Here is a 22,864-nt window from a genome sequence, read left to right as displayed (position 1 = left end):
AATCAAGACAACCCAAACAGTGTCAACTTGTCATTACAAAAACCAAATGACACTTAATGACAACAGTCATAAACGTTTATGACGTGCATATAATGCTTATGACAAGTTCATGACAGTGTCATGTCATAGTTATGACAGTGTCATGTCACTCTTATGTAGATACCTTCAAGTAAAGTGTTACCAAACTAGCTCTGCCACTACTGGATTATTACCCATAAATGTGGACTCGAATCACATCACTTGGACTCGAGTCACACTTGAGTAAAAAATTTGATGACTTTAAAGCTGCCTTGACAAAATTAAAAAAAAATAACTCAACTCGATTTAAACACCAGTGACCCGTGATTTCACTTGGACTTGAGCATTCTGACTTGAAATTACTTGATACCCACCCTCCAAACCCAAAGATTAAAAAAGTATGCTATTTAAAAAGCGTGCCACAAATCAGTTCATTTCCTGAATTAACTGACATTAACACTATTCCTTGCCAGCAAGTCAGCGCTTAGTTCCCAAGATCCTCTCTGTTTGAGCCAATTCCGTTTATGTACAAAAACTATGCGGTGGTCAACAAAAAATGATCTGTAACATGCAAAACGTGTGAGTTGAAACAGTGACAGTGATGCAACAACTTCCAACAAACTTGTCTTAACAAGTCATGATTATTGTGTATTTAATATATTATGATGTTAGGACTTGTCAGTCTTGACATGCGACTTGGCTCATGACTTGGATGTCAACACTTATTAATTACTTGTGAATTGCAAACAGTGACTTGATCCCACGTCTGTTATTCCCACAGAACTGGCTCATACTCATCAGTGCCTGTAAAGGGAGTCAGATTCCCTGGAAAGCAGTGTCTCAGTTCCGTGGAGCTTTGGTAATCTGGTCTTTAGCATGCCTCTTTGAGGCTGTCACTGCATTATAGCTGCTGTTATTGACACACAGGAGGCATGCAAGCTTTGAACAAACAGTGAAGTTACTGCCCGTTTATATCAATCAATTAAGCAGTGCGGGCAGAAGCCTATGACTGTTTGTAGGATAAGCACTTAACTTTATTCTAGATGAGGGACACTAGTATGATTGTTAAATGCAGTAAATCTTTGATGCATGAAACGCAGATATGGCAATCATTCAGTTTACGTCAGGCTCCATTAGTGCTGAAGACTCAAGATAAAAGGCTCAATGACCCCAATATATCCCTCTAGTACACGGTAGTGCTTATAGGGCTCAGACCTCTGATGGGTTCCCCTTAATCCAGCTAAGACACTTGAATGACACCTGAACTCTTTCTCTGTACACTTAAGCTTAAATAAGTCTTTACACTATCACTCTCTTCATTTTTATCCCCTCCTTCATACAAAGTTAAGCCAGCACTGCAGCCATTTTTCCAGCAATGCTCTCCAGCTCCCAGCTATACATGAATCAATTACGTTCAGCCTTCCAGCTTTTGTTTTGCAGTTAAGCTCCAGCAGTGCAGCTCAGTGCCAGCGTTTCAGCAGCCAGCAATCCCACTGCTATTCTCTCTAGAAATAACCCTATTCAGTTTATATCAAATGAACCTCTAAAATCTATGTTTTTAATTATCCCTGCATACCTCAGACGAGTAAAAAATAGTTTGAAGTCATTGAAAGGATTTTCCTGAATAATGTTGATCAATTGTTGAAATGTGAACATGCTGTTCTCTTCGCTGGGAGGATTGTTTGTGAGATATCCACCAATATGCTGAAGGCCTGTCCCTAAAACCTCTCCAACTGTCTGAGACAAGAACATGTGTTGTTTTTCCGTGATAAACTGAATAATCGGAGACACAGTAATTCTTCTGTTGAAGAGGCAGCTGACTGAAGCTTAAAACTTGGAGACATAGTCTGTTGTGCCAGTCTCTCTAGTGTTGGTCAGTTAGCAGTGGGAGTCTCTACTCTTTTTAATCTATTATACACAGTAACATATGCACTGAGTTTCCCTATACTCACAGTCCTGAATAAGACTTCATTTGTCTCTCTGTAATACCAGACACCCGATGTCAATGCACCCACACTCTGACTACATCACTAGAAGCAGAATACTCGGCCTTCGTTTATTTGCACAGAAAAATAAAGGAAATTAAAATAATAATGGAAAAGAAAACAGTCTGTGCAGGAGAAGACAGAAAAATCATATACAACTCTTTATTTTAAGATGTAAGAATGACATATATTCTTATTCAAAAGGGTCCCAATGAAGATACAAATGATTTATTGCTGCTAGTCTTAGAGGTACTGTCAGTAATAGCAGAAGTTTACCTTGATTTAACTGAGAATAAATAGACCTGCACTGCCCCCCAGTGAACAATGGAGGGACTTGACACCTCTGTTCACAATGTTATAAACAAAGCCAAATTGCCTTCCTTAATTGAAAGCAAAATTAGGGCTGTAAATCATGCCAGATAAACCCAGATACTTGGAAGCCAGCCTGTAGTTTATAATATGTAATGGTGGTAATTAGTGTGAAGCTGTGATAGAGTCGGTGTACGCCTTAACTCAGGCCAGCTGCTTGTTCCAGGTCGTCTTCCTCTCAGGTGCAGATCTAGTTCATTACAACTATCTCCACCACCCCTGGGAACACTGCTACATGTCTTATATATTCTGACCTGTTATAACTAGCTCAAATCCACCCAAAGCAAAAGCAAAATGACGTAGTTTAACATTCCCACGTGAATGCACAGTCCATTGACCACAGTATACACCAGACAAAGTCAGTAATTGTACACATCTGTGCATCTTCATTGGAGTGTTACTTTCCATCAGAACTTTTATTCATTTGTTTCTTCTTTTGTGAAAAATACATATTAAAAAACTCTTTAAATGAGTAAAGTTTTTGCCAAATCTCAACTTTCATTAGTGAGGGCTTTGGGCCTGTGTCATCTTAAACTGTTGATGTGAGCTTTTTGGCATTTACAGCAGCAGCAGCATTATTTTTCTTGCACATCTTGCGCAAAACTGTATCTTTTGTCATATTTTTATTGCAATGTTTCTACTCAGTATTCATGTTCTTGAGCATTGCAATACTTTGTTTTATTTCAATTCCTCTCAATATGATCTTTTTTGTATGTACGGGTGGCACAGTGGTACAGTGGTTAGCATTGTCACCTCATGGCAAAAGTGTTCTTTGCTCGAATCTGGGTTTTCTCTGTCTTCCTCGCACAGTCCTAAACCAAACTCAAATTTATTTATAAAGCACATTTAAAAACAACTCAAAGTAACCGAAGTGCTGTACAAAAGGAATAGAATGCTAAAAACTTATACATAAGAGGCGACATAATTGTCAGGTGCACAGCTCACACATTAGAGATACAACACACACAGGCACGCGTCAGGGAAGACCAAATCAGGGGGACTCAAACTCTAATGAATAAAAGTAGGTATTGAGCCTGGACTTAAATGAGTCAATAGTGGAGGCAGATGGGGGGATGCTGTTCCACAGTTTAGGGGCAGACACAGCAAAGGCACGATCTCCCCTGAGCTTAAATCTGGAGCGTGGGACAGCCAGGAGCCCCTGGTCAGCTGACCTGAGGGACCTGAGAGTAGAACAGGGGGTTAGAAGGTCTGCGATGCAGGATGGGGCCAGACCATTAAAGGGCTTTGTACACAAATAGATGAACCTTAAAGTCAATTCTGAACTTCACTGGCAGCCAGTGGAGAGAGGCCAAAACAGGCATCTCCTCCAGGTTCCTGTGAGGAGTCCGCAGCGTTCTAAAAGACATGCAGGCTAGGTTAATTGGTGACTTTATATTGCCCATAGATGTGAATGTGAGCGTGAATGGTTGTGTGTCTCTATGTGTTAGCCCTGTGATAGTCTGGTGACCTGTCCAGGGTGTAACCTGCGTCTCGCCCAGTGTCAGCTTGGATAGGCCCAAGCCCCCCGTGACCCCCAACAAGATTAGTGGTTATGGAAAATGAATGAATGTTTAATGTAAGCACCAAAAACACCCAAGCAAATTCCTTGTAAGTGAAAGCCTACTTTGCGATAAATACTTTTCTGATTCTGATCCTGATCAGACCTGTCCCAGGATTTTGCCTCCCTGTCAATCAAAGCTGAGGCCCCAGAAGGAGGATGTGAGGCCCCTATGGTCAGAGAAGCCTGCATGGGCCCCCAGCATGCTTCATGGAACAAGGCTGACATTGAAGCTGAGTCTTGCAGTCATATGGATTACTGCAAATTTAGTATGTTGATTTGTCATATACAACATCTATTGCACATCTGTCCGTCCTGGAAGAGGGATCCCTCCTCAGTTGCTCTTCCTAAGGTTTCTACCATTTTTTTCCCTGTTAAAGAGTTTTTCCTTATCCGCTGTGAGGGTTGTTGTAAGCTGTAAAACCCACTGAGGCAAATTGTGATTTGTGATACTGGGCTATATAAATAAAATTGAATTTAATTGAATTTACTTACTACATACAACAGATAACCACTAGGTGGCAGGCTTTCATTGATTATATTTACAGGGTTGGCCGTTTTCTGATTATACCTTCAAATAAGACAGATAGATGTTTTCTTTCTTTCTGTCATTTTTTTTTGCTGATGTTAAAATTAAAATATTTATTTCACAGTCTTTAGATGTCACATTCAAGTACGTGTTGAGAGAGTGGGTACTTACATCCATGAGATCCCTGAGACAGAGAAGGCATCTGTCAAACATAGCAATCAACAATATGATAACAATGGCTGACCTAAAGTAGGGGCAATAACAGTTGGGTGTATGTTTCAGAGGAAGCACAGCTTTTCACCATTCAGAATAACACTGTTGTAAATTTTGGGATCGGTCACAGACTCCACACTACTCTGAATGGGAGTTTTTTTTGTTAAGGCAACGTCATCGATGCATCCTATAGTTGAAATCCACAATTCACCCCTACGGCACACGCCGGGGTCCAAACCAAGCGCGCCCGACGTGCTCTAAAGCCAACGTGATGACGTCACGTCTTTGTGTTGGCAAATCACGGTGTACGCTGGGCGGGCATTGTGAAGCTGTAGTTGAGTGTTAGCAGGCTAACTAGAGAAAGAAAGCTAACTAATCGTGAGAGTGGAAGTGGAGCTAACGTTAAAGGAAAAGGCAACTGTCAAAACAGCAAGGGGAGCAGAGATTTTAGTGAAGTGATAATTCCGTTAGATGACTACATGAACTGATGTGTAGCTAAGTGAATCAAAGACCGTGTTTGTCAGATGCCCGAGGAGCATTTTGGATACTAACATCGATTGTCCCATTTCCAAACGGAAACCATTTCTGGACAGACAGTTTCGTGCTAGCTAGCTAGCTAAGTGAATCAACCAGGAGACTTTTCATTGTCACCTAAAAACCCAAACCGAATGTTTTGTCTGTCATGAGTCCGGCCGGGTGCTCCCATGTGAACGGTTATAAGGTGGATAATTGGAAACAAAACCTTCGAGTCATATACCAATGCTTTGTTTGGAGTGGTACTGCTGAGACCAGGAGACGCAAGGTAAAAACACAGGAACTGCAACGTTAGCTTCAGAAACAAAAGTGAAATAATTTGAATGTGGCACAGACAGACACAGGGCTGGTGTGCAAATGATGTCCCACATGAAGCACAAGCACTGAACGGGGTAGAACAAAATTACGGTCTTGGGGAAACTGTGTTCTTGCAGCAGCAATGTTGCTAGCACCAGGGTTAGCTAGCTAGGTTATCACCGGTAAGTTAGCTAGCAAGACTCTTGCTTGGTGAGCTGCGGAGACTGGTGGCTTCTTCGCTGTCTTTACTGCAACGTTTAATTCCTCTTTATTACCTCCAGCAGTGCTTATACAACACTTGTCTTGAGTCAGTGGGCTAGGTTAGCTTAGCGGTGCTGTTTGGGGAATGCCGAGCAGTTAGCTGCATGGCTAAACTTGGGTTTGGGGAGAGTTGTGGCCATGGGCTAACATTACCTCACCAAATGTACCCATTGTGTGTCTCCACACGCACACATTGGGTCCACAGATTAGCGGTTCGCTCCTGGGCATCCCAGGACAGTGTTTTTTTCTGCACTGGTCATTCACTCACGAGTTGGGATGCTGGGGGACGTCAGCTGATTACTTCATTGCCAATTTCTTTTTGGGCTTATCCCACACCTGCTCGGCCTGCACAGCTCCGAATAGCTCTCAATATGATGTCATCACTGGACTGTGTAGCAGTTTCTTTCACTTTCCCACCCTTTCTTGGCCTTTTTTTGTCAACTTAAACTTGATTTTTGTATGTTTTTATGACATGATGTTCATTCTGCAGCTTCAGTTTGACTGTAAATTAATTAAAATATTTGTAGGTTGCTTGATTGTTGCACAAAAATCAATGCTTCTCTTATACATGTCAAACATTTTTATGTCGTTGTGATAAAATAGGTGCTTCAGAGTGATGCAGGATGGACAGAGCTGGTGAGTTGATGCTTATCCTCCCCACTTCTTCACTGACATACTGTAGTGCAGATGAAAACGAGCTGGCTTGCCTTTCTCTCCTCTTGCTCACCTATCTGTGTGCCTCAGTGCCTTTTCATTTAATGGACTGAATATTAGATGTAAACCTATGGTAGCGGAAGAATTCCGCCCCATCCCTGTATCTGCTGTGATGCACAGTTACAGCAAGTGAGATTACTGGGTGGGAGGGTGGACGGTGAGCGGAACAACCAAAAGCATAGTTCAGTTACATTGCAGGCATGTCAAAGCAAATAGCTAGTGCAAAATGGTCAATGACCCTGGTGTTTATACAGTGCTCCAGCGGTCACGTTTTGGTTTGAGCACATCGTTCACATTGTCTTCAATGATGCCTTTTACACCCTGATGTGCATTGGAATTATAAAGTGCTAGAGAGCATCTGAAAATGTATGAGACAGTCCTAAAAGGATATCAGGCAGTGTTGTGAGTGACACTGCAACAATTTTACCAGCATTTGATGAATGTTAATATAGCCTGTGTAGTTTCTTTCTCACACTCTACCTGACAGGAATACAATTAATGGAGGCTCAGTCAGTCCGTCATGGAAATAAGACTGGTCACAGTTGCTTGCAATGTTCTGCCCAACGCTGTAGGCGTGTTTAACTGTTACAGACCTGGCCTGTTGCTTACCTTTGGAAGAATCGTATCAGTTTTGGAAACCTCACTGTCTCAGCACCATCACCGCTACCCTATTTTGCCAAGATGACCAACACCACAGCTAGTGCTTCAGCAGCATCTACCACTTTTCACCTCAGACTTACCTCTGACAGAAACTGCCATTTTGATAGAAACACTGATAGTATTTGAAGGGTATTTGGTGAAATATCTCTTCACTGTCTTTCTATCATGCCCAGTACGTGGTGGCACGCTGCATGAATAGCAGCCCTCCAGGTTTGAAGCCTGCAAGCTGTCACAGCCCTCAAGGTTAGACAGCAAGCAAAGACAATTTTGCATTGAAAGGTTGAGCTGTCGTGAGCAGGTTTTCTATTCACTTTAAAGCTGTCATTGGTCGTTTTCAGACTGAATTGCTTTGTATTTTGTACGCTCTGTCCTCCATCAGTCTATGTCATCTGTCAGTGCGGGGTTTTTTGTTTTGTTTTTTTATCCTGGCTTAAAAATGAACACCACAGAGTTTCTCTCACGTGCCACTGCACCGCAGTACACCTGTGGCCTTGGAATCTTGAATTAATCTTACATAACTGTTGCTGACAATAGGCCTTGCTATCTCTCTGTCACTGAAACACTGCTGTAAAACCAGCACTGTATCTAATAGGGAAATATTAGTAATATAATATTACAGTGGAAATAAAAGAGCTGTATATATTTTCTCCATCTTCTGTGTTTGAAAGATTGTACCTCGAAAGTGGTCATGCTCTTGCATTACTGAATACAGTTGTTTACCATTAAAGTTGATTAACAAATAGCATTTAAAGTCAGTTTTGTTTACGGGAGCCATCCTTTTAGCTTTGCGTTATGATTCTGTTGTTTAACAGCTGTCTAACATCTGTTACAGTGTGTACCCAGTGGTTCTGCTCTGCCCATCTGGGCCTAGACACTGATGGTACAGGTGATTGATACACAGAGAAAGGAGAGCGGCTCCTCAATGAAGTGTTCTCTCCCCTGCCTAATTGCACTCCAGGATGGCTAAGGGAGTATAAGTCTTGTGTCTCACACTCCCTTCACTGAGGTTCTTTACCACCTAACTACTCCGACAAGCAGAGCAGGTGTAGTGCTGCTTTAGTGGTACACAGGCGGCGCATTCTCCTGAGGTGAGGCAGTATTTGATTTTGTTCAGCTCTGAGTTATGAGCTAAAAGACTAGATGCCATCACATCCTGACATTATGGAGTAAAAATACACGTACATATCCGACATCTGTCCTCGCTCTGTCGAAATGGTTATTTGAATAGATGACAGTGGCATTGAGGGGTACTCTGAATGTTAGCATGGCTGATAAAACAAGAGCTTATCACCACACTGCTCACCGCGTATTCGTTTTACAATTGCACAATAATGGTAACTACATAGCAACCACTGTAGTAGTAGAGGCACCCTCCGCATAGGGGGAGGTTTAAAGAGTGATTGATAGAAAAGATGCGTTTCGACATCGTATTTAAACTAGGTTTCATTAGCGGGTGGCTTTTATCCTGAATTGCTGTTTTTCACCTCTGCTTTCTTTCCTTGGTTCGTTTTTCCTTTTCCTGTAGTCTGTCCTCAGCAGCCTCCCTGCAAGCTGTCATCCTCTCTACCTCAAGCTAAAATCAATTCCCAGGCAATGCGCGGGGACATTAGTGGAAAATCTGTCACCTGCTCTGCATGCACAATCTAAAACCCACACGGGTAACAAACGGCAGAATGAGTGCCAGAGGTAGGAGTTTGCAGAGATGACATCACAGCCTAGTGCGGCTTGGGATCTGCTATCCTTAATTAGGCAACATTAATTAATAATAATTCCTTGGCATGTTGGTGCTGGATGAAATGCCCCATTAGCTTTGGATGTGCACGTGGGCTTACACTGACACAGCGTATGAGAGCATGCACTCTGGAACTGGCACAGCAGTGTTAGCCATAAATTATGGATTTAACTTAGTGACAAATTTGACATTGTTGTCGACTCCTTCAGGCCTTGAGTCTGATGTCCTTTTGGGTAAATGTGCCTTAATTGTCCCATGTGCACAAACACTATCTATTCCTAAATCATCTTATAATTGCATATGACACAAATGCTCCGTGGAGAGAAGAATTAAATGCAGATTGAGCAGTGTATTAAAGATGTCCCGCTGAGGGATATGGCAAGAATAAACAAGAGTGTTTTTCTGTGTTGTGTAAATGGACATAAAATCCTGCACAATTTTCTTTTGTGCATCTGTGCTTCATTATATTCTGTTCTGGTCGAGGTGTGCTACATGCCATATAGCCAGAGGGGCTACACCCACCGTAGACTGTCAGCTTGTGTCATGTAACAAAAATTGGCTCCATTTTCAGATTGCAGAGGAGGAACTATTGTTCTGATGCACTTCCCTTTATGTCTTCCTGGGTCCTTACTTTGATTCCCGTCCCTTAATCTATTATTACTGCGTTGTTGTGAGTGTATGTTTAATGAATCTAGTGAGCATTATACGAGCCTTGGTGTGCCTTTGTCTGCACAGATTTCTTATGTTTCCTCTCTTAATTGAGATTCATGTTACACCAGATTGCCGTGTGCCTTTTTAAGCAGACGTGCACAGACGGATGTCAGCGCAGCTCGAAGACAGCAACCTGCCCTTGCTTTTAAAAGTTAAATTTGTTCTCCTTAGGCCCAACTCCAGTCATATTCATAATTTATAGTTTGTGAATGGCTATGGTGGTGGAGGGATTGTGTGAATATTCATGAAGGTCATGGTTATTTATTTTGTGCGCCGCTCCATCCGGTAGGATAGACTCCATTTACTATGAGAGGAGGTTCCATGTCTACTAAAACACTGCCGCCATGAAGGAATCTGCCATGCAGTTAAACCACCAGAGCTATTATCTTAGGTTGAGTGGAAATTTGATGAGATGAAAGCAGGGTGGGTGGGGTTGGTGGAATTTTACAGCCATAACTGCTTTGAAGAACTCGCTGTCACTTTGATTAAAGGGGTAAGGGTCGTGATTAGAGAGCTGACTGATGTCAACTTGTTTTTAATCTTTTACTTTTGATAAATCATATATGATCAGAGGAACCATAACCCTCCCCCCCTACCCTTTTCCCACAAGTGCAACCCCCTTTTCTGCTCGGGATGAGGGAAGATGAGAGAGAGATCGTTTGCTAGATGTTGCCGGGAAATTCAGAGGCAGGAAAATGGATATATTTTCAAGGATGACACATTTACTTCCTTCTGTCACTCTTTTCTCCCTCCTGTTCTTTCCCTTCACATACACAAACACACACACACACACACAAACTGCACTGAGGCGCAGCCAATCCCAGAGAGCGGCTGATTCCTGTGCTGTGAGCAGATCTCTTTGTCAGATCAGTCTCCATCACATCACAGGCCTGCTCCCTGACTCATCAGCATACGTTTGTAGCATCAGGATCTATTCCTCCAGCCTCTTCATAGCCCTTGCTTGTTCCTCTTCTGCGCTCACTCCCACGCTTTCTCTTCCTCTTTTTCCTTGCTGCTTGCTTTCGCTTTTTTTTTCTATTTGCAAACCTAGTTCAGCCCACGATTCTCATTTGCCTCTTGATTATCCCATTAAATTTTGTGCAAAAGAAATGCTTGTATTGTTTATCTTTTGATAATTATAATGCTGTAGTTACAATTTTAAGATTACACAAAATATACACAGCATTGGTAAACTGCCATACTAATTCACAGAGGTTTTTATGTGAATTTTTGGATTCTGTGAAATTCATAGCAAAGCCTCTAATCCTCTCATTTCCCCCACTTCCCATCCCGTCCTTTTTCCTTCATCCCTCTGCCTCATAGACAACACTCAGTGGGTTTGGTGATGTCAGACATTAGTTTCTGGCCCCCTTCCAGTCCTATTTCTTCCAAGTCTGTGTGCTCTCTGTCACTCCCAGGTCTTGTCTAATGTGGCTTTCGGTCTGTCAGTCACTGTGGCTGTGGCTCAGTGACTCAGACCAAACAAATGGCACAAGGTCTGTAACCTCCTCCCATAGTAATGGGCCTGGTGTCACCTTGTGGTGTCCCTTTCGCATGCTATAGCCGCCCAGTTTTTCAGCCTCGAAGAATCTAGCCTCCCATATTGACAGTGTGAGACTGTTGTAATGTACTGGAAGTCTTTGTCATTGTACTGACTGTGCTGGATGTGCTCTGCCACAGTGCTTTCATCCTCGCTGTTTATTTTAGATCAGAGATGCAAAAGGAGTCTGCCACTGACTTACTATGCTCAAGCAGTCTTCCACTAGGGAGCAATCCTGGTCAAGAAGATGCAATGCTGACAGAGGCACAAAAGTGAAAGTAGTTAAAGGAGGTGGGTGGGGTGCTGGGGTGCTGCATGCATGTGTTAAACTCCAGAGCAGCAATGGAGAGAAGTCTCATGAAAAATATATTGACACGGCCTTGATATAATTTGTGCAATTGCCATGTAAGCTAATAAGGATTAGTCTTAAATTTGAAAATGTTTGTGCCCGAGGACGACCGTGACTTTGCGTTTTGATTAAGCTCCTCTCTGTGTAAGCTGCGTCCAGCTCTCCTCTCGGCGCCTCCTCGCCAGACGAGTTCACTTTGACTGATTTTCTCCTCCATCTCTCCCTCCGACCATTTCTCTTCTTTGCCCTCCCTTCAACCAGAGACGACGCTTCTCATTTGACTGGCCAACAGGCTCTGGAAAGACACTGCTGCTACAAAGCATGCTGGTCATGGCCTAAGCCAGCCAATGAGGCTGCTGTCCAGCCCTCCCTTAGTACCACCATCTGGCTAATGAGCTGTCAATCACTCCCCAGGGGCCGGCCAAGCCCAAAACCAAGAGGCAATCAATCTCCTCTAGTGTGGACACTCAATTATTCCCTATTGTTAAAACCTTGGGCCCAAGTGACAGCTTTTCTTGGGACTCGGCTTTTTGTCTGGAAATGGCTCTCTGTCCTTGTGAAAAAGGTGAAGATTGTGGCATTAGACCCATGCAAGATAATTTATGACTTGGGTCTGCTCGATATATACTCCCTTTTAAAGACTCTGCAGTGCACTAATAGCCCCACTGTGCCTCTATTCTGTAGGTAGTGTTCATAGATTTTCCTGGAGATAATGTTCAATGCTCTTCGGATCCTGATTGGTGCCATTAGGATAAAGAAGAAAGCAACTTGTGATCTGATGAGATTTGTGTCCAAGGGGAACATGCAGAAGCTCCGTACTGTGGGTGTCAGACACACTCTTGGACGTGTGTGTGTATGCTTTCTGTCGGCGGAGCAGGGTGGTTGTGGGCATCTGGTAGCTGCAGGGTTTGACAACTGATCACGCACCCTTTTGTTAAGCTGGAGCGAGACTGTTAACCATCTGTGCAGACAAACACAAACACACTGCTGTCTGTGTGATCCTCCCTCTTGCCGTACATGTTTGTCAATGTTTTACTGATTTCTTTGCAGCCTGGGTCAGTCTACACACGGGTGAATTGGATAGATGTTGGCTTTTTGCTCTTGTGTGAGGGGCTTTTTTGTGGCTCCTTTATGAGGCCATATTGCAGCTTTTATTCTATGCATGTTTGGTGTGTGTGTGAACATTTGCGTAAGGACACAGGTAGTCTTGGACCAAATGGTTGTGTCACACCATAATACTAGTACAACACCAAAGTCTAGCATAAACCATGATTTTTCACTGCACATTTGGGAGTGGCAACCCTTCTGCTGTCTCCTCTTTTTTCTCCTTCACCCTCTGATCTCTGCAAATCAACGGGGAAGCGCAGCCTATCTCTCCCTAATTGAGTGATCTTAATCAGATTCACATATGCACGCCTATGTAGATCAATCCCATGTGCTAACCCTGCTTCATCACACCAACCTACATAACTTGCACAAGCCCCAGAGAAGCACTGGACTACATTTTTCATCAAGGCATCAAAGCTACTCCACCGTGAGTATCTCAGCTTAGTTCCACTCCATCCACATTTTATTCAATTTTATTTCTTTTTCCTGGAGATGCCAAGAAGCTAGACTCCATAGGCTTGGGCTCGGGGTTTAGCTGTAATGTCCTTATAGCAGTGTGTGACAGTATGAGGCCAAACTACACACTCCAACAATTCCTCATCTCTCCCGCAGCTCGGATTCATTTGGATGAGGTGGGAATACATTCTCACGCAAAGACCATACAGCATGTCATTGTCAACGGAGGTTACAATGAGCTGGTGGAGGACGGAAGTGAAAAGAGAATGGAGTAAGATTCTTATTGTGTGCGTCCCCGGGGCTGCTTACTGAGACTGCATTTTGCAGGGCAGGCATTGTCATGTGGGGATAGTGGGAAGTCGGCGGAGATGGGGAGGGGGGGGGTTACAACATCATCCTGCCAAGGCACTGACAGGCTGCAGCCCCACGGGGTCAGTCGGCAGCACGGTTCTGGAGCATCACCATCAGTCTCCCTCCCCAGCCTCCCTCAGCTTGTTCATATTAGTTATAGAATCAGAAAGACTCTGTGTGTGTGTAAGCTTGCGGAGAGATTCTGCGCGTCTTGTTATGCATATTTATAGCGTGCAGTGCGCATGTCAGCCATTGTTAATTTTGTTGATGTATGAACGTGTGTGTAGAGAAGCATGCACAGGCGTATGAGTGTAAGGCAGCTTGGTGAGTCACTGCTCTCATATAGCCGTGCTCTCCACCCCGTATTGACTCTCTCGCTCCCCTCCCCGGTCCGTTCTTTGCAGCAGCAGGAGCGTGCTCAGTAGAGCCAGACCTTTGTCCACATCATAATCGTTGTCGTCATTTTCTCCTCCTCAGTTACAGCTCATCACATTACTGCCTGTGTTTGAATATATGAATGCATTATCTAAATGCTGAGGTAGCAATAATGCATGTGAATTCAACGAATGCCAGAGGAGATGGAGAAGCTGAGAAAGGATGTTAATTTATTAAGATTTGCATGTTTGCAGCTAGATCTAGAACATCGGATGATTCACTCTGTAGTTGTTGGACTTCGGTCATTGTTAGCTGACGGCCATTCAGCGGACCCACAAAGCATGTAATGCTATCTCATCCTCATGTTAAAGATGTATTGGAGATCTATTCATCCAGCTAATGCCTCTCTGCATCTGTTCTTCCATCAATCAGCAGCTTTGTACATTAGTGGGTCATTCCCCCGGACACAGTGCTCAGCCTAACTTGCTTCAAAGAGCGCGTCCCAGATGGGAGATGCAGCCTAGCGCAGCACGAACGCGAGCTTGCTACCTGTCCAACACTTGTACCAGTCATCTGAGCCAGCGGCTGATCAATAGCTGATCTAATAGAACATTAAAAGCCCTGGGCGCAGAGAAAAGGCAGGACTGCTGACTCTAAGGAGTAGACAGCCTGTGAACCACGGTGAGAAGATGAGAGCACAGAGAAGCTGGGGGGCGGGGGCTGCAGTTGAGATAGATTTTATTTCCACCAAAGGGGTGTTGAGGCAGGGGAGGGCGAGGGAAAGGCGTGGCGTTGGCAGGGTTACTTGTTTTTGACTCAGAGTCTTGGTGCAATGGAGGTGGATTGGGGACTAACAACATCATTGCTTAGGTGGCAACTAGGCATTTTTCTTATGTGAACTCCGGACAATGTCCATAGAATCAGGTTTGGAAATTGTCCCCTTTCACACATGTAGCACACAGCAAGAGATTGTCCATGTCAGACAGGTTCTCACCTTCTGAAAAAACTTCGTTTGGTTTAGGCGAGGGGTGGCACCTTGGTAGAGCGTACAGGAGGCAGGACATGACGCTGTGGAAATCATAGGGTTTTGTTTACGTAGCCAGTTCACAATTTGGTAAGAAACAACCAAATTTCCTGCAGTGCCTTGAAATTTTCTGCAGATCTTGGCGACGACTCTGACCGACAGAAGTTTTTAAATCTCATCATCTCCCCAGTTAGACATTTTCAGTGGCATCTTTGTGTAAATGACCCCTCTACTAAAACCAGTGATGTTTGCATTCTTACACTTTTGTGTCAGTCACATGATAGAAATGTCACCAACACCTTCCCTCACCTGCTGTAAATTCTCTGGACAATTACCTGCTCTGTTCACGCATGGGCTCAGCATCATATGGACTTTTTGCTATGGAGCTGGCAGGGTGAAGTCTGTTAAATGTCCGGTCCAACTGATTCAGACATTTGCATTCTCACATACAGCTCCTCCAGGTATTGTCTACATAATTTCAAGGTTGCAATGTGTGACAGAGGCTTAAAAAACAAATGTTTGGCGTGTCTTTATATCTTTTGTTAGAGCTTGTAGGATTTCATTTAGATCCTGAAAACACAAGTCCTGTTACACACGCTACCCCTCTTTTTTCATAGATTGTCAATGACACAAGCTCTACCCTAAAAGATAAAAGAGAGTGCCATAGATGTGGTTGGTTTTAGTGACAGTCAACACTTTGTTCCTTCCCCTCACTCACCATACATGCCTCTTGGAAAAGCACCCCCTCGCTTATTTGATTCTGCCCCTTCTCTTACACACCCATTCAGAGCTGGCCGGCTAACACACCAATATGAATAAAAACAGAGCTTAGTGTCTGCGACCCTGAATATCCCCTCTACTGCAATGTCATCACAATCCAGCCCACGCCTACTAATGCTCAGCCAAAACATAGACCTGACTGTGAGTTTTGCAGCCTATCTCTGCCGCAGTGCATAGTAGCATATGTCTGGTATTTCGTGTAACACCCATATCCCTAGCATACCATGATGTGAGCAAATTAAGATTCAATTACTTCCGGTACCCTTTGTCAACTCCTCCATACAAAATAGAGATTTGCACAGGACTGTTATTTCAATCTTGCACCCACCTGCTGCTCATGCACAATTTTCAACCATTTCCACCCACTCCCACAGATGAGCTATCCCAGTTTTGAAATTCAGATCTCTGCCATTGCAACTATTTTCTTTTGAAAACCTGTGTCTTATTACAAAGGAAAAATAAGACAAAGGTAGAACAGATACATTTTGTCTGATTTAAAGGAATACACATTGAGTTACTCAACAGTTTACTAAGCCACCTTAGAAGAGCTTTAGTAAGTAAGTTAAAATAAAATACCTTCGGCCTCAAGCAGTAGAAACCAATTGTGGCTAAGGCCCTGTTTAAACAACAACGGTTTCTCTAAAAACAGAAAAGTCTATCCTTTGCGTTTTAAAAAACTTCTGCGTTTATATGATGACGTTATTGAAACGATCCCCATTCACACGGAGCCGCAAAATCTACTGGATATGCTGTAGTACGCACGCCAGGCCAATGGGTGGCAGTGTAAATTTGCAAAGCAACACCACGGCATGACGCCATGTGCCTGCGCTGAAGCACCTTCCTCTACAACGCTGAGATTACAAACCAAAACAAAGAAGACACAATGGCGAAAGCATGCACAGATAACTTTGTCTGGATGAACGATGAGGTGGAGTTGCTACAGTAACAGATCTACACTTTACTTCACATCAACAGGATGAGCAGCACAAACAGCGCTCGGCATTGTTGTTGTGACGGTCGGCTTTCTTGCGCATGCCTAGGGACTGGAACCGTAATGCGCATGTGCGAAAAGTCTCCGTTTTCAGAGGAACTGCATATTGCAAGTTTACATGACCGTTTCCAAAAAATTGCACTCTGGAACCCGTTTTCAAAATGCTGCGTTTCCAGGCACCCAAAACGCCGCTGTCGTGTAAACGATCGGCCAAAATGCAACTAAAGTTTACCGTTTTCAGTTGAAATCATTGTCTTATAAACAGGACCTAAAACATCGCAGATTGCCTGTATTGTTGTTGTGTCAAATAACAAGCTATACCAGATGTACCATCAAGATTCAGAGTGGCAATATTGGTGTTATTGTTTACTATGTTATTGGGAAATTTGTGTAGTAATTTGACTTTTGAAAAGAAATGTACATCTAGACGCGAGAACAAGAGTGCAGATTGAAACAGACCTTCTTCTGGCAATGCATTTGGATGCACAGAGTTCAGTGGAACACAAGCATTTGTGCAAAGTCAAGACCAATATCCTTGTGTTGGCCTCAGTATACTGACTGCCCACTTGCAACCATATTAGGCTATATACTGCAAATTCTTTGTTTGCAACATTCGTACCTGTAAGAGCTTCATGTTGAACTTAATATTCAATGTTGTGGCCTTGGATGTTGAGGTTTTGAGTCATCTCGTGAGTTATTTTGTGACATATTAGTCATTGCTTTATTTAACCACACAAGTGGTATTAGTTTGACTTGTGAAGTCATTGGATTACACAGCCTCACCATTCTGTATTATGTGCCATCCAGAGAGAAGGAAGTGAAACCGACTGGCAAAAGCTCTTTTATTCCTTTTAACAATACGCTTTAATGTTGTTCATATGGTGTCAGGTTATACTATTGTACTGCTGGTCAAAAGATAGCAATAGGCAGACAATACTGTACAGGGCCCTTGAGTTCATGTCCAATAGCTTAAACAAGGTGTGTAGGAGTGTGTGAGTCTCTCCTCTGAGCTAGTTTCACACAGTGTACCAGAAACTGAAAACTGGTAGGCTAAATCTCTCTCGCCAATAGTTTCTTTATCATTTTGTTTCTCTTCACCTTTGCTTCACACCTACTTTCCCTCTGTCTTCTCTTTATGAGTGGGCGACTCATTGCGGCATGGTCTGCACCCTGAAAGGCTTTGATTAGATCTTTCCTCTCTTATTCAATTTTTCCCTCTCAGGTTTGCACACCACATTTTGCTGTGTTTTCACTCACATTACCAATAGTACTGTACAAAGAAAGTGTTAAGTTTAAAGTAGTTTGCATAGTACTGACACACTAAAAGTGGCCCACCCAGTTTGTGGCATTTTAGTATACAGTATGCATGTTATACATTTTTTTAGAGTGTAGGCATGGGGTGATATGAAAATTTCATGTCATGGTTATTCTGGCCAAAATTGTGATTCACAATGTTATTATCCCGATGATCATCAAAATATACTTAAAACTCTTAAAGTGGCACCAAAACCTACTGGAGAAATATGACTTTTATTATTTGGTTCAAAGTATGCTATGCAGGATTGTAGGTTACTGTTTGTACACACACTGGCTAGCAAAAGTGAAAGTAAAAGCCAACCCAGATTCACTCTCGTTCGGCGTTTCGTCTCACTATACTTGTGTTTTTATCAGCGCTGTGTCTCTTGGATGCCTGCTGCTAAATGTCCTGAACACAGAAAAGTAACAAGAAAATAAGAAAAGGACAGAGTCTCTGGAGAAAAATACACCACCACGCACTTCTAGTGGGTCGTAAGTGATGATTGAGAGGGATTATTTCTGTATTCTGTAGGAGTCTATACATTGTTCTTTAGGGAAATCCTGCAGAGTAGATTTCTGAGGATGTTTTCACATATAGTCCTTTTTAAGCAACCTGATCTCACTCCTCTTAAAGGGCACCAAAAAGTGGACCAACAGAAACAAGACTCAGTTCTTTTTGTGTTCGCATTGTCAGTTCATTTGAAAGGGGACTGAGTTCCCTTTCTGGTCAGCTTCAGGGTGTTTTCACACTTAGTCCTTTGTAAGTGAACCGAACTCAGTCCTCTTAAAGTGGACCAAAAAGTGGACCAACAGAAACGAGACTCAGTTCCTTTCTGTTCACATTGTTAGTTCATTTGAAAGAGGACTCAGTTCTTAGCTCTGATGGGGCCTCAGTCCTCTTTCTGTTCACACTATAGCCTGTGTATAATATTGGCATAATTTTGTTTTTACTTTGACGCGGCATTGCAGTGCCGTTATGAAGCCCCTCACTTTCAGATGAACTTAGAATTGGAGGAAAACCTTACAGTTTCTGTGTGCTGTAGACTGTTAGCGTTGATGTATTCTACATTCCACATCTGGAGACGTGCAGTATCTTCCGTGGACCAAACTACTTGTTGTCTTGCATCCTTGCAATCGTTACAGGCCGACGTGGTTTCGTCTTTTTTTTTCAGGCATCCCAGTGCAACAGCATGTGATCTAGAGGGCTAAGTACAGTGGCAAAGAGCAAAGCGAACCTGGCGTGCTTTGTGTTCACAGTACACAGGTTAAGTGAACCGCACCGTGGACTGGAAGCAGTCCGAAAACTCAGACCACCTTGGTTTGCTTCAGAGGGGTCTGAGTTCTCTTGGTGCCTTCACATACACGCAAAAATGCTGAGTCACAGCTCTGAGTCTGTTCATCGGGCTGAAAAGGACCAAGTGTGAAAAACACCCTAAGAAACATTTTATTGCATCACAGATAGTACACATATCCTCTTTAACTTTTACTTTGAGTGGGTTTTTATTATCATGATCTGCAGTAATCTCATATATCGTCCTATCCCTAGTATAGGGTCAGAAGTGAAATCACAAATCACATCTTCAAATGCTCGCCCAGACAGCGTCAGGCAGCTCCACAGCATTTAAGGCTCCAAGCTCACCAGCCTGTGCACAGGCATACAGCCATTTAGTCAAGTACAGTCTGTTAGTGAGGCCTTTGTTGCTGTGTTCATTAGCTCGAGAGTTATTGGATGCTTTTACAGTGAAGCCAAGCCTGTTCTCAAGGAGTTGGGGTTGTGTGTAACAGCTTTGGTCTCAAGGCTTTTAGAATGTAGTTAATGTGTCTCCAACTTGTGTACATGTGCGCCTGTGCTAACATTTCTGCCCAGAATTTGTGACTGTCTTCACCATGTCCACACTTGTCTACCACTCTTTGTTCAGTTCATCTTTTCTCTCCCTTTTCTTCCAATGTTAACCCTACCCAGAGTGGGTCATGGAACACCAACAAACCTTTGGGTTTTCCTTTCTCATGGTTGTTACAGCGTAAGCACCAGATGTATCTGAATTGTGCATGAGGAGCCCTCTGTATGCCTGTGCTCCTGTGCAGGCGGCGAAGCTCATTTTTGCAGGTTTGCAGAAGATGTCAGGCATTCTAATGTTCAGTTTCTTCGGTTACCTCTGGGTGCTGTAGTCAAACCAATTACACACACTCCAGCTGCTGTTAGTGTGTGCCTCAGACAAATTCTGCTTGCCTTCTCCAGTGTGCCTGCCAAGCATTAAATCCCATCATGCCCCGCATGTGTTAGAGAGCAAGAGATTCAGTGTGGAAATATGTTGTTATTCAACTGCATTGAATTTGTCAACAGGCCCAGCAATCTTTAGTCTGTCTTCATATCAGGTCTATTCAAGCATCGTGTCCTCAGAAGTGTTTGTGTGACTGACTGGGAGATAGAAATCTGATTTAGCTGGCAGGGAGTTCCACTCCGCCTATCTATGCCACTCTACCGTATAGCTCAGGGCTCTGTCCTGGTCCTGCTGCAGAGGATTTTCTCGCCACACTGACTGTCCTCTCCTTTTTTTTGCTCTCAATTCCTTCCCCCCTCTGTCCTCCCCCAACCCCTTCTTTCCTTCGGGTCTTTCTTTCCAGGCCAAGTCGTGTATCTGTCACATGTGTGGCGCCCACCTGAACCGACTCCACTCTTGTCTCTACTGTGTCTTTTTTGGCTGTTTTACGAAGAAACACATCCACGAGCACGCAAAAAACAAGAGACACAATCTAGGTAAGCCACACACTCACCCAAGACAACGGTCTGGGGCAAATCTGAATTGCTTGTGTATCATTTTCATTGAAAAGAAATCTCACAACAGAGCTAAAATGATTTGATAGAATATCATCTCAACATATAGCCCCTCCCTGCGTCCAAGGCTTAGTCCCATCACGTCAGTCCTCGCATTCACATGCACCCCTGTGGCCCACTGCAGCATCAGCTATTATCAGCAAAGGATTACAGCATTACTTTGGGCAACTTCCTCCTCTGAGCAGACAGGGAGCTGAACCTCACTCTAACCGCAGCACATTACCATTCTGGTGGGAGCGCCTTATCCAGTCAAATGTCATGGGTTTAAGTTGGTTCTCTCCCTTTCATACAGCGGCAAGGGAGGGGTAGACATTGCTAATCCACAGCTACCAGAAAACCTGGCTTCAACCTTACACGCTAATTATGCTAAATAAGATAATGACACTAATAAGCAAGATTTTGATGTTACCCTGACGAGGACAGCTAAATATGGAAACCTGGGAGACGGCTTGATAGTTGTCTGAATGGCTTTAATTGATTTAATGCATTTCAACAGTTAGGATAGATACACACACACACACACACATACACACATACATACCCCAAGTGCACGGCCACAGTGTTAATTACCTTTGAGCTTTCCACAGGATCCTCTCTGACTCTGGCACTCTGTTCTTCTCCACCTCTAATCAAATTAATCCAAACTCCCTGTCTGCTAGAGTGCTATATAGCAAGCTCCCTCATCAGGACTCCTTTTTTAAAACATTTTTTTTTGTGTCTCCTTTTCCTAACAACCTCACTCCTCAGGTCTCCATTCACATCTACCTCTCCTATTCTTCCATCTCCTCATCCTTAAATTCTTTGCTCCAGAGTTACATGAATTCCTTCCTGTATTTTACGAATACTCTTCTTCCTCTCGCTGCCATGTGTCTTGTTTTTATTTTATTTTTCTCTCTTAATTCATTGCATGGTTTATTTTTTTATATGTTTGTCTTATCTCAGACACCAAGAAAAGCACACACACGAAAAACATAGCACTGCGACACAATATAACATACACTAGTCAGGTTCTGTACATGATGTGTTAGCTCACTTTCTCAGTGTGGGTAGCACCAAAAACAGAAAAATGTCCAGTTAAGCTAAAAATAGGTTGTCACGGCAACAGAGCCGAGGTATTGTTGCCGTGGAGTTTTTGAATGGTAGAGGATGGTGTGTTAGTTGAAAGCCCAGGTGGGGGTGGGGGACAAATACACCTATTCCATCACTCTTCCCCCCCACCATATCTCTTATAATTGTTCAGGGCAGGCAATGAGATGGGAACACATTGCAGTGAGTGGCGGAGAAAGCACTTGTCTCGAGGCTGGCTGTGCCAGCAAGGTTGGACAGTAAAATAAAACCCAATGTGTGCTACTGTGGTGGAAAAATCTATTTGTAATTATGGTGCGATCTCTCTTTCTCCCCCTCTCTTCCCCTCCTCCCCGCTTCCAGCGATAGACTTATTATACGGTGGAATATATTGTTTTGTGTGTCAAGACTACATTTACGACAAAGACATGGAGCAGATTGCCAAAGAGGAACAGAGGAAAGCCTGGAAATTGCAAGGTAGAGCATTTTGTGTTCCGTCAGAGAACTTGATGCAGCTTTTTAGAAAACAGATCATCATCTCAGTGTCGTCACACATGTGTACCTTTGTATCCACAGGAATAGGGGAGAAATACACAACATGGGAGCCGACCAAGAGGGAGCTAGAATTATTACGACACAATCCAAAGCGGAGGAAAATCACTACGAATTGTACCATAGGTAAGCAATAGACTACACTGTTCAGTCTTTTCACCTCTAGACAGTGTGTGCGCTACTCTGGGGATTTCTTAAACCTGCATGTGTGTCTCCCCATGTGCCCGTGGCATAAGTGTACTAAGGGTCACTTTTGTGTTTAAGTGTGATACCAAAGGTCAACCAGACAGGACAGCCCCACAGGCAGTGCTCTGTGAGAGGCAGGACACAGCGTTCTCTCGCTGATACTGGAGATGCTCACCACAGTGGGCCTGAATTTGTGTCTGTGTCTCCCCAGAACATGTTCTCTCTCTGAACTGTTTTCTCAGTGATCTGTCGCTTTGTTTTTACTCCTGCTGTCTCTATTGTCTATTTGATTTTGTACATGTACTGTCCCTCTGCCCACTGGTTCCTGCCATCCTTTATCCCCTTCTATCTTTAAAGAGCTTGGTTGGTAGCCCT

At 43.4% G+C, this 22,864-nt stretch overlaps 1 protein-coding gene across 3 annotated transcripts in view; it reads left to right on the top strand.

Annotated features, from left to right (window-relative positions):
• Positions 1–4,997: 4,997 nt before the first annotated feature.
• The window catches only part of LOC126405285 (ubiquitin carboxyl-terminal hydrolase 22-like), a 29,702-nt gene continuing 11,835 nt past the window's right edge, over positions 4,998–22,864 (top strand). The window contains exons 1-5 of one of the 3 annotated variants that reach the window (XM_050068948.1): positions 4,999–5,474; positions 6,368–6,400; positions 20,476–20,608; positions 22,115–22,228; positions 22,328–22,429. In XM_050068948.1, the coding sequence (XP_049924905.1) occupies positions 5,355–5,474; positions 6,368–6,400; positions 20,476–20,608; positions 22,115–22,228; positions 22,328–22,429 (502 nt within the window). In that variant the 5' untranslated portion in view covers positions 4,999–5,354. Of the gene's footprint in view, positions 5,475–6,367; positions 6,401–20,475; positions 20,609–22,114; positions 22,430–22,864 lie in introns of all 3 variants that reach the window. The other 2 variants (XM_050068949.1, XM_050068946.1) reach the window with 2 other exon arrangements.

This window comes from Epinephelus moara, chromosome 18 (assembly GCF_006386435.1).
Source record: "Epinephelus moara isolate mb chromosome 18, YSFRI_EMoa_1.0, whole genome shotgun sequence".
In the NCBI taxonomy this organism is placed as follows: domain Eukaryota; kingdom Metazoa; phylum Chordata; class Actinopteri; order Perciformes; family Serranidae; genus Epinephelus; species Epinephelus moara.
Note: the sequence above shows the minus strand (reverse complement) of the source record. Positions and strands in the feature narration are given on the sequence as shown.